This window comes from Pangasianodon hypophthalmus, chromosome 6, assembly GCF_027358585.1.
Source record: "Pangasianodon hypophthalmus isolate fPanHyp1 chromosome 6, fPanHyp1.pri, whole genome shotgun sequence".
Lineage (NCBI taxonomy): Eukaryota > Metazoa > Chordata > Actinopteri > Siluriformes > Pangasiidae > Pangasianodon > Pangasianodon hypophthalmus.
The window spans coordinates 5,581,682-5,594,166 of NC_069715.1; the positions used below are offsets into that span (position 1 = coordinate 5,581,682).

General features: G+C 39.1%; 1 protein-coding gene across 2 annotated transcripts; it reads left to right on the forward strand.

The window, feature by feature from the left end:
• Window positions 1-313: 313 nt before the first annotated feature.
• tm2d3 (TM2 domain containing 3) lies at window positions 314-10,893 on the forward strand. Of its 2 annotated transcripts, none has more exons than XM_026927643.3 (6): window positions 314-410; window positions 2,927-3,055; window positions 3,871-4,031; window positions 4,648-4,822; window positions 9,560-9,635; window positions 9,866-10,893. In XM_026927643.3, exons 1-6 carry the CDS (start codon window positions 404-406, stop codon window positions 10,029-10,031), a joined length of 714 nt encoding a protein of 237 aa, XP_026783444.1. In that variant the 5' UTR covers window positions 314-403; the 3' UTR covers window positions 10,032-10,893. The 2 variants fall into 2 exon arrangements, with proteins under 2 accessions (XP_026783444.1, XP_026783443.2); XM_026927642.3 differs by lacking the exon at window positions 314-410 and adding an exon at window positions 779-944.
• The last annotated feature ends 1,592 nt before the right edge of the window (window positions 10,894-12,485 follow it).

Consider the following 12,485-nt stretch of genomic DNA (forward strand, 5'->3'; position numbering starts at 1 on the left):
TCTCGAGGATGTTTTTTTTTCTTCTTCTTCTTTTTTTTTTTAAGGGTATATTCTCTAAGAAGCTGTGCTCGGATAGCTCAGTTGGTAGAACATGGGACCCTTGATCTCAGGATCGTGGGTACAAGCTAGTGCACTCTCAGTGCCAGGTCCAAAGCCTGGATAAATGGGGATAGATGTGCCAAATCAATATGCGGACAATGGAAGGTGATCTGCTGTGGCGACCCCTAACTGGAGCAGCTCAAAAAACATCATCATTCTTTAAGAATCTCTGAGGCCTTCAAGGAACAGGTGCTTTCATTTTGAGATTTATACTGAGATCATGTGACATGTTAATTGCACACAGGTGAACTTCATTAAACTAATGATGTGACTTCTGCTTGCACCAGAACCAAGTTTCACAGCAATGGGAGGTGAATATTTAAGCAATTACAACTCTTACCGCTTTATTTGTAAATAGATTTGCAATGCAGTTATTAGGTTATTTTGTAAAGTGTCATGACATAAAATCTGTTGAAAAATCCAAAAAGTTCAGAAATAAAGTCCAAAGTCTCTTTATATCAATTTGTCTTATAACTTTAATAAATATATAATGATTGTACAAATTTTGATAGATCATAATGAGAGAAAAGGCGGTTCTCTTATTGCTCGCTTTATTTTCCATACCCGTATTCCGTCAAATCCCGCCTCCTTGTCAATGATTGGTTAGTGTCTCGGCAGCTCGCGCGACTTGTGAGCCAATCGCTGCTCAAGTAGTGTCCTACTAGCCAATTACAGTTTAGGATGCGGGAGTCTCCAGAAAACGGGTGGGGGAAAAAACCCGAATCAGACGGTAGAGATGGTCGCTAACGGCTTTAAGTGGGTTTTTCAAAGGGGACGGAGCATCATGAGAAAATATGGCGTCTTATTCCTGCTACTCGCTGATGTTTTCTTCAAATCTGCACATGGTAAGAATGAGAATAGAAACAGAAGTACGTTTGTCGTCTTCTGTTTTGCGTTCTCCTTGACGAGGAAGCTAACAAGCTAAGGGTCCCTTTAGCTCGCTAGCGTTAAGCTGGGCTGAATTTCAAACCCCGCCTCTTTTATATGTTAGTGCACTAGATAGTGTACAGCAGCCGTTACTTCTCACTCCATGTAGTGCACTTGTAAAGGGAGCAAGGAGTCATTTGGGATTTGGCCATCAAAGCTCCTCTGTAGGTAGTTATAATGCTAGTCAGTGTTATTGTATCTGTCAATGTGACAGTTTTACTCAAACCAGGTGTAAAAAATATGACAATTTAAAATATTAACCGACTAAAAATAAGTAATTTATTCCATTTATGTAGCTAGCTAGCGCACGACCAGGCCTAGTTAACAACTAATGTTGCTTTATTGTAGTAAATTAATTTGAAATATAATATTGTTGTTATAATAGTTTTTATAATTTTTTAGTCTTTGTTTCTCTCTCTCTCTCTCTCTCTCTCTCTCTGCTACTCAGACTTATTATTAATCCCTTACATTTTAGGTTAAAAAACAGGGAAATGCTAAAATGTCCATCAGCCAACAGTGCTTCCAACAATTTTCAGGGGAAAGTGGCTTATACATGATCTAAAAGTCGCCATATGACGTGACGCGCGAATTTGCTTATTAATTGAATTGTCATTATGGTTTGCACATCAAAACGTGAGAGAAGAGTTTCATCAGAAAATAAAATACATAACGAATTAAACCTTTCTGGGCATGTGGCAAGTTGATTATTATTCAATAACAGCACACCCTGAAGAACGATGGGGATTAGTGATTGGTTGTTGGGAACGCTGGTGATAAGTAATTGGTCGCTGGGAACGCTGGTGATAAGTGATTGGTCTTTGGGAACGCTGGTGATAAGTGATTGGTCTTTGGGAACGCTGGTGATAAGTGATTGGTCGTTGGGAACGCTGGTGATAAGTGATTGATGATAAGTGATTGCTTTCTAATTTGGGAACGCTGGTAATAAGTGATTGGTCTTTGGGAACGCTGGCGATAAGTGATTGGTCGTTGGGAACGCTGGTGATAAGTGATTGGTGTTTGGGAACGCTGGTGATAAGTGATTGGTCGTTGGGAATGCTGGTGATAAGTGATTGGTTTTTGGGAACGCTGGTGATAAGTGATTGCTTTCTAATTTGGGAACGCTGGTAATAAGCGATTGGTCGTTGGGAACGCTGGTAATAAGTGATTGTTCGTTGGGAACGCTGGTGATAAGTGATTGGTCTTTGGGAACATTGCTGATTAGTGATTGGTCGTTGGGAACGCTGGTGATAAGTGATTGGTTGTTGGGAACGCTGGTGATAAGTGATTGGTCTTTGGGAACATTGCTGATAAGTGATTGGTCGTTGGGAACGCTGGTAATAAGTGATTGGTCGTTGGGAACGCTGGTGATACGTGATTGGTCTTTGGGAACATTGCTGATTAGTGATTGGTCTTTGGGAATGCTGGTGATAAGTGATTGGTTGTCGGGAACGCTGGTGATAAGTGATTGGTCATTGGGAACATTGCTGATTAGTGATTGCTTTCTAATTTGGGAACACTGGTGATAAGTGATTGATTTCTAATTTGGAAACACTGGTGATAAGTGATTGGTCGTTGGGAACGCTGGTGATAAGTGATTGGTTGTCGGGAACGCTGGTGATAAGTGATTGGTTGTTGGGAACAGTGTCAGTTGCTAACATCAGCTCCAAAAGTCGCAAAATTTATCAGTAGTCTCATTTTTTTTAAATAACATCAGTAAAGGGGTCTAAAAGTTGCCAAATCTACTGACTGAGTTAGTAATTTGGGAGCACTGGTTTCACTGGAGCACATCTGGATCAATGATGAGAAGCGCTGCTGTGTAATTATTATTAGAGATCCTTCACTGTCAGCATTGTGGACTGTACACAGTTTCTCAATATCAGCATGTCTCTCTGTTTAACAGGGTACCTGAGCTCTGCGCATGTGGGTCAAGATCCTGCTTACACACCTCAGCACGGCCCGGCTGTCCCGGGTCCCGTCGGATCAGCGGCACCAGCAGCAGCTGCCTCGTCTTCCTCCTCTTCAACATCAAGTTAGTTATGACACAAACTGATAAAGAATTACAATATATCACATTTACACTGCTTCACAATATAGTTTCCATCCCTGTGTTTTATGTAGGACAAGGCTGCCTAAGCAGGAAACAGTAGTTTAACAGTGAATTTTATTATCGATTGTTTCATCTATGTTATGAAGCATTCTTTGGTACGCACTATGTTACTTCACGCCACAAATAGCAAAGGTTATTCGAATCAATTACCTCGTAAGTAGTTAAACTATTATTTTGCCCAGTAGCTCTGACCTCTAGGTGGTCGAGAATCGTGATATGATGCAGTATTCGTGTCATATCGCCCAGCCCTGGGATATGTATTATGACACTTAAATTTAAATAGTGTCTGAAAACTATGGATAAACTCAAAAGACAAATAGCATTTTTATTTAATGTCTATGTAAATAAGTAAATAATTTAACAAGGAAGAGTTGGAGAAAATGAAACAGCTGTGACTGAAATAGATTTCACCGTCCAATCAGCTATTAGTAGCTTTGAATAAAAATGCAGTCAGTCAGGGTTATAAATATACCGACAGTACTTTCTGAAAAGGATATTGTTAAATAAAAGGTCACAATACCAAGATCGTACCGTACAACACAGGGCTGGGCGATCTGACAACATGACGTCATGAGTGTGTTTTGGATTTGGTCTTGACGCAGTGTGTAATTGTAACTGTTCGGCGCAGTGTGTGTGTGTGTGTGTGTGTGTGCTGTGTTTTGGCCCGACTGTGTATTACATCCTGCTGCACATGCCGTACTGGAACAGGCAATAAAGATGGACTTGATTTCTTTCAGAGCCTCTGGCTGACATTGAAAATCACAAGGCAAGGTGTCCCAGCGGAGGACTGTGCAGTAAGTTACCAGCCGACTGCTTCACGTGCGCGTACCATCACAACTGCAGCTACGGCAGGCCGGCCAATTTCACCTGCAAGACCAAGAAAGAAATTCACTGTGTGGTGTGTATGCCAGTAAATCACACAATTCTTTATTCTCAGAAGTGACTGAGTGCAGTAAATTACTGCAGAGTCACTGCAGAAGTATTTGGCTCTTTCTTTTAGCTTTTTTTTTAGTGTGCCTTAACAGACCTGTGATGTTCAATTGGAGCCATAATCGGCAACCAGAATCTGTTTATTTGGCCGTATGGGTTTGTCCTAGAACAGGGGTCAATATAGTACCTATAAGTAAACATGAAAAATATGCAGTACATCAACGTTCAATTCAGTTTCATAACTGTTGGCACCCTTCATTAATATCAATACGTAAAATGTGCAGTAACTGATATTTTTAAGTTTTAATGTATAAGGAAGCTGTATAGTTTTACAAAAGATTTTTCAAAAAGGTCTCAACTAGTGTAGTTCCCCCCCCCCCCAAATTGAAGCACACGTTTCAAAAAAATATTGGCACCCCTACTATTAATATTTAGTCAAGTTCTTTTTTGCCCATTATCTCTGAATGGTGCCAATACTATTGGGGTACTGTTTAAATGTATCAGGTATGTGATAAATTATGATACACAGTGATGTTTTAGCAGTTCTGCACTTACTGTATATAGTGGCTCTCTGTGCTCATCAGGACGCCTCAAATCGGGAGCAGACCGTCTTTAACCTGACCGTGGATTGTCAGTTTTGCTGGCAGCTCGATCCAGCTCAGTATCGCTGCAACATTTCTACCACCTGCATGACCGTGTCTTGCCCTCGCAAGCGCTACAACGCCACCTGCACCGTCCTGGACCACGTAAACTGCTTAGGTATGGACTTATGGAGGTATATACATGAATGTAAGGGAGGAGAGAAGCCTAGATCTGCTGATGTAGCCAAAGCTTGCTGTTTGTAAAAGGCTAATTCTAAAACATACTATAAATATATAATGTAGGACTGATATATTTAGCGATTCCAAATATATTAGTGTAGATTCAGGGCTTAGTCACGCCGTCTTTCTCTCATTTTTTACAGCACTGCATAGAAAAATAGCTCCTGCTTTATTACTAGGCATGAGGCCATGTGATTTTCTGATTGCACTGAGCCAGACTTTATTCAACACCCTGAATCACTATATTTCTCCAGAGGCATGGCATAGGTTCAGATCAGAGCAATAACAAAGTCTTCTTAAAATATAGCCACGTTCAAAGTGTTAACCTTTAGAGGGTTGTATTTTTGCCCAATTTTTATACCTAGACTTAATGTCAATAAATTGCCACCATTTCAAGTAGAAATCTTTTTGTCAGCACAGATAGGTGGCTGACGTACACAAAAACCTGACTGAATAACAAAACGTATGATTGATTTGGTCAAAAGGTCTTGTTTGAACACCCTGCTGTGTTACAACTAATCTCCACCTTGAAAATCAAACAGCAAATATCTAAAAATACAAAAATGTCACAGAGCGCTGGTTTATACTCTTTGAAAAAATCAGTTTCTTTGCTAAACTCTGAAACTTGGAGAAGATTTGCAGTCAGTATGTGTTCCCGTTAAGCCCTAAATCTCTGCAACAAGGCATCTCTACACCAAATAATTCCTAATTTGTAATTCATTATATGACAGGATGCAGGCATCATCACAGATGTTTGAAGGTTAATAACTAAACAAGTTCAAGACAAATTTATTCATGCCTTCATTTCTAGAAAACTGGACTACTCTGTATTGTCCTTCCAAAAAAAAAAGTGCAGTACACAGCTTCAGCTTCATCACACGGGGCGTCAGAATGTCCTTTAGAAAATCATTAATAAATCATTTAAAAAAATTAATCTAAAAAAATGATTGTCTGGCATTATAAACACAATTGTATAAATTTGAGTAAAGGCTGTGAGTATTAAATTGTCTTAAATTGACATGCTCTTAGATTTTAAGCCACAAAATATTTTATTTTAATTAATTAGTTAATTAATTAATTGAGTGCTTGATTGATTGACTGTTTTATTTATCATAGTTTTATTTATTGTTTTAGTCCATCAGTCTATCTATATATATATATATATGAAATCTTTTTTGTCATCTCACACACACTCTGACAGATTCACTCACATGAGATGTGCATTAAACTGAGGCTACCGTTGTGTTTTTTTTTTTTTTTTCTTCAGCACATTGATGGCATGATTTCTGAGGACGACGTTGTAGGGAGAGTTTATTTTCTTCCTGTAGGGCAAACATGAATTGGCAATTTTTCCTTACGCGTGCTGTTTTGAAGCGTGATTGATGCCTCACCTCTGCACATTTGGTCTTGAGCGACATCTTTATTGGAATTGAAAACCTTTGCATTTAAATTGAGTATAACTGCAGATGTGTTCAGTACACTGGGTAAGGAAAACATTCAGCCTAGTTCTCAGATCCTCACACTTAAGCTTGGGCGAAATGACAAAAGTCACAAATATCACGACAATAATTGGAGACGTTTCTAAGATGCACAGTATGTAGCATGTATTTTTTTTTTACGTGAAAATCTGAGTTTGATTATATTCGTATGTAGTGTGCTAAAACTCGAAAACAATTGAGGAAAAAAGTGAATAATAATAAATGAAAAGACATTTAAAGCCATTTTGAGGCTTTTGCACAAAAATTTTATATCAAATCAGCTGATTCCGATAAGAGCTTGCAATTGTTAATTTAAAAAAAGAAAGTTACAATAAAAATGTTATCTCAGAAAAGTGAAACAATTTACCACAATATCGATACTATATCATAATGTTGACCAGTTCTGCCTCACAGTGTCATCCAGTCAGCTGCAGGAACAACTCCGAATGTCACTGAAGCACTAAATAGTTAAGGACTCCACTACACTGACATGCTGGAAGTGAAAAATCTCAGTTCATCTCTCAGATCAGTAAGGACCAATGAGCTTGCATTGCTCAGAATTACAACAAAACGTGAACAGCATTTAATGGCTTCGGTCCTTAGAGCAGGAAACAGCTCCCAGACTGCTCCATTAGCCATCATTACATCTGTATTATATACAACTATATCAGAACATTGCTTCTTGTGTTCTGATAAATCCCTAACCTGAACAACCCTAGACTCACTTGTGTTTGTCTGGTGCTCTTCTCCAACACCATGTATGCTTTTATCTGTGCCTGTGTACAGCACACTGCATTACCCTTTTGTAAATGAAGTGTGCATCAGAAATGACCTCTTCCATCTTTTATTCTATTGGAAAGGGAAATCAGGAAGAGCGTAATAAAATAATTTTATTAGTATAGCACTTTTTAACAAAAAATCTGGATGTAGGTTTAGTTCACTAATGAACAAGCCAGAGACGAGAGTGTTGGAAAAAACCTCGTCGAGGTGATGTGAGGAAGAAACCTCGATGACTCGAAAGGGAACATGGGATAGTGGGATTATAACTGTATACTGCAGAGGCAAGCGGTACTCGGTGTGCTGAGAGGATGGGAATAAGAGTCCTGGGATGAGCACAGGACAGTGTTGATGATTACAGCAGCAGTTCTTAGGTACAGTAAATCTACTATACTAATGAAGTCTAGTATTTGTGTGTACAGCAGTGTGGGAGTTTGTTGTTAGACACCGATCAGCATTTATTTTAAATTTATATGGAAAAGATATTTTTTTTAGATGTCAGAATTTGCTTTAAAGCCTTACCCAGGGACACATTCCTTTCACATGCATCATGTTGTGTATTATCAACAAAGTTTTCTCCCTAGTAAAACGAGAGATGAACTAATCGTCATGTGAATCTGGAATGATCCACATTTGACTTTTGAAAGCTCTGGTATTACCTGACACTTTTTGGAAGCCCCACCCACTAACCCCACCCACTAATGTTCAACTTAGCTAACATTAGTTTATTATATTAATTCGGGGTGTTGCCAGTCAGAACAGCTCAAAACGACTCTTTTCTGTAGAAAGAGAAAGATCGAACAAAGATTTTGAACCGAAAAGATCAAACATGCCAACAACGAAGTGTCAAATGTTAATGGTGATGATAATTAGAAAGTGATTTAATACGCTGTTTTGGTTTCTTTGCCTAATGTACATCAGGTAATAATATTACGCCTCCCCTACTCTCCTTAAAACTGAAATTGCTGATTTTCATGTCTTTTTAAGGCGGTTTTGGATGATTAAATCATTTATCGCGATATTTTAAAAATGAAAAATCGCGATAAATGAAAAATCACTATTGGTCACACAAGCCCTAGTTTCAGCTGTTTAAAGAGGTTTGAGATCAAAAGAAAAGAAAATCAGTTTGCTGAATTAGTTTCCAGCAGAGCACACACTTCTCCAATATCCCCTCACATCACTGATGTATCAGTCCACTCGCATCCTCACAGTGTTTCCCAGTGGCATGTTGCTCAGAATTCATTCAGTCGTTTATCTCCAGACGGCTTCAGGTTACGAGAGTAAGGTGGAAGGTATTACATTCATACTGATATAATATGGCATTTGAAAAGGTCCTTCGTTCATGTGAGGAAGCCTGAATAAAATCGGCAGCCTTTCTGTCTGTGCAGCTCACTTTATCATTAGAAGAGCTGCACAGTGAATAAGGAGAGGAAGCGCTAAGATGTGAAAGAGATGCACTAGTAGATGGTATCAGTTCTTTTAGAGCAGGTAAATATAGAGCTAAATGGGGAATTTAAATGTCACTTTGTTCCGGTGCTCACAGCTTTATTTTTTCTTAGGCAAGGCTGGCATTTGAATGGAATTGACATTTATTGATTTTTTTTTTTTTTTTTTTAAATTTGGCATTATTTGTTTTTTTGTTTTTTTTTTTAAGTGTTGTGTTTCTTAGATATGACTATATCGCAATCTCAAGTAAATATACTTTATCACAGATAAATGTCAAGTAAATATCCCTGGTTTCATATAAAGTATATTTATTTGGTTGCAGCTTGGATATTAGGAGTGTAACATAATGCTAATATCTTAAATCCAAAGTGGGTGTGGCCTAAACTAAAAGGTAGTGTGTTTTGTTTTTATTTTATTTTATTTTATTTTTATGAAACGTAAACCCTACATCCCCAGAAACACTGGAAAATTCACAGGTGGAAATGCTAGCGCTGTCGGCGTGGTGTGCGAATTCACCCTCAGCTACGTTACACGAGCTCATGATTGGTTCGTCTAGAGATGTGCGCGGGACCGTTTTTTTTTAATCCCACTCATGCAGTTATCATTTTGTCCACGATATTTTATAATTACTTTAGTTGGTTCCGTTTTCCAAAATATGAACTCTTAGCCTAATTTAAATTATTCTGATCCTGACCAGGCAGAGACTAAGGATGCTTCACACAGCGCCAGACCTTCATGTCAATGACTGTAATCTATTCATGTGTGTGTTTGTATCTGTTAAGAACTCATTGTGTGTGCACTCTGAGGAATATGTTCATATTCAATTACCTTCTGTTACGTATGTACTGCTGTTCATTCATGCACGTAACATTTGTGGGCTCAGTAAAGTGTCTGTGCCTTGAATATGTAGCACTAAAATATTTATCCGAGTGCAAAACGTGGACATTTTGTCCATCTCTGTCTGGTCTGAACAGGAAAAAGGGAATTTCAGAAGCGACTCTTCTGCAACTGGACTGGAGGATATAAGTGGTCCACAGCACTGACACTCAGGTAATCCATCTAAACGCCAAAATACAAATGAATTATTATTATTATTATTATTATTATTATTATTACAACATATAGTTTTATTAATATATTTAATACAGAACTTGTAAATGTTGAATCATTTGCCTGCATTTTTGTCCCGTGGTATAAAAACTACAGTATATTTGATATGGATGTAATTTGAAAGATGATTTGAGAAAGATGAAAAGAAGTTGTCTCCCGGTTTCACGCAGCATCACTCTGGGTGGGTTTGGAGCCGACCGTTTTTATCTGGGTCAGTGGAGAGAGGGACTGGGCAAGCTCTTCAGTTTCGGAGGACTGGGCATCTGGACCCTCATCGACGTCCTCCTCATCGCCGTGGGTTACGTGGGGCCTGCTGATGGATCTCTCTATATCTGAGACGTAAAGTGACATTATATAGGCGTTGTTGTTTTTTTTGTTTGTTTGTTTGTTTTTTTCAGAGTGCACTGAAAGGCACAAATGGCTAACACTCAGGTGAGATTAAGCTTGAGCTGGTTTTCTCACCAAAACTAGGCTACAGGAAAACATTATTATTGTGTTCAAGTAAAAACACAAGGTGTAGCTTAATATCCCCACAGGTGAATGATTTCATAGCCGTCTGCATGATTCCCAGTCTTAGTGCACATATGAGAGTGCTCGTTGGTTACGAGCTAAAACGCACACACTCGGTTTGTGCTGAGCTGCATGAAGAGGTGTGTGAGATTGTATTTCTCTGGCCCATACAAAAAGACTCTGAAAGATCCTCGGCCTCAGTCTCTCAGAGACAAACTGTTATGCCACTTTCTATCTTAGAGGTGCGTAAGTGTCTTCAAGTCTTCAAGAGCCAGGAAAATGAGTTGTAACTGAGAAAATGAGGGGGAAAAAAAAGACACCTGCGAACGTGCCCTTGGATTCTTTTTGCCTTTTTTTTTAAATGTTTAAAAGAAACAAAAACCTCAAGGTGTGCCATTATGCTGTTGCGCAGTATGACATGCCTTACGCATTAAGCCGGTGTGTTTGTTGTAATGTGTTTGTCTAGGCAGCAATTGCATTTATACCACTATTTATTTTCTCATTTCCTTTTTTTTTTTTTTGACCAAATAAGCTCCTGATAACAGCAAATGGTTATATGACTATCAATTCTTAAGGTTCATTAGGTTTCACTAAGCAAATATATTCACTTTGATGTGTTTTAAAGGACCAAGTGCATATGATGCATGAATGGGGCGTAATTATAGAAATAAACCATGTGAAAATCAGACCCTGAACAATATCACGCACTCTTTTGCAATGAAAAAACCCAAAAGGAATATAGTGTAAGATTATGATCATTTACACGCTGTTTCCTGCTTTGCTCTCGTCTTAGAGTAAAGGAAATTGTCTGTAAAGTCAATGAAGGAAGTGTAATTACCTCAAAATGGAAAAGTAGATATGGATTCTTGGGAGAGAATGATGGTGAATATAACATTCTGGAGCAAAATACAGAATGAGTGTTAAGTATGTGAAACTCTTATAAGCATGATGTTAAGCTGTTGAGCCCAAATTTTGAACCGGACTCACGTTTATCTAGTGCTGACCTGTAAATATCAGCCTTGTAAGCTGTAATCTTTCTCACTGTAAGCTGGCATCGTGTCAGTGCTGCTGTTTGGAAGGAAAGCTGGAGGCGGACGTCTGTATGTGCCAAGCGAAGGCTGCTTCACCTCCTGGATTCCACACACACTTTGGATCTTCTCAGCCAGCGTCTCACGAGACACTCATTCTCCATAATTCATTATTCCTCCATCTGATCCCAGTGGGCCTACACCATGCAGAGAGGATTCCTGTGATCACAAAGATACACAAGATACAAACTGAAGCATTTGGTATGGTTTAGTTAAGAGAGCGTTCACCTAGAAACTCTCTGTTTTGGTTCTTTTGAGTTTTTGAATACTTCTCAAGATGGCTGGTAAACAGGAAGCAGTCCAGCTACTTGGCGACGAACAATGCAAATATCCAAATATAAAACATCTAAAATAAAAGTGTGTTCTGTTCTCTGCAACAAATGTTCGGGTGTGAAAACAAACTTGGCAGGACAAATGTTTAATAAAAGCTTTTGGTTTTTATTTATTTATTTTCCACCCCTTTCAGAATGTTTTTTGGTCCATTTTTACACCGTTGCAAGACCGTGCCATAGGATATAATCAGGGTGCTGGTGGATCCGGAGTCTATACCGGAACACTGGGAGCAAGGCATAGATGGGAAACCATTTCATTACAGGACATTGTGTACACTCATTCACATCTAGGGGCAATTTAGTGTAGCCAGTTCACCTATTGGCATGCTTGTAGGAGGTGGGATGAAACCAAACAACCCAGAGGAAACCCATGCATCCACTGGGAAAACGTGAAACTCCATGCAGTCAGTAACCCGCGCTCCAGAGATCCTGGAGCTGTGAGGTTGCAATGCTATCCACCACACTACGATGCTGTGGGATACATGCTTCACAAATTACGGTCCCTAATGCATCAGCAGTGAGGATTAAATTGATAATGTCCTTTTTGTTCTTGCAGGAGTCAAGCTGTCATGACACTGCTCATGTGCTGTGGTGACTGCAGCACCTCAGAAGCAGAGTTTGAGGCTTGATTTTCATGCTCTTTGGGTCAAGTCCATACACGCACAGTCTGGGTCCCAAGCATAGGCAGTTCTAAACCCTGTTCAGCGGTGCTCCAGACCTCCTATTATTCGTCTCACCCCCCTAAAATGTTCACTGATTGGAGCCTTGCGAAGGGTTAAAACTCTAAATACACCAGATGACAGTCTAAGGGTTTTTGTGCGAAAAACAAAAAACATCCAGTGAACGCAGTGCTGTGGACA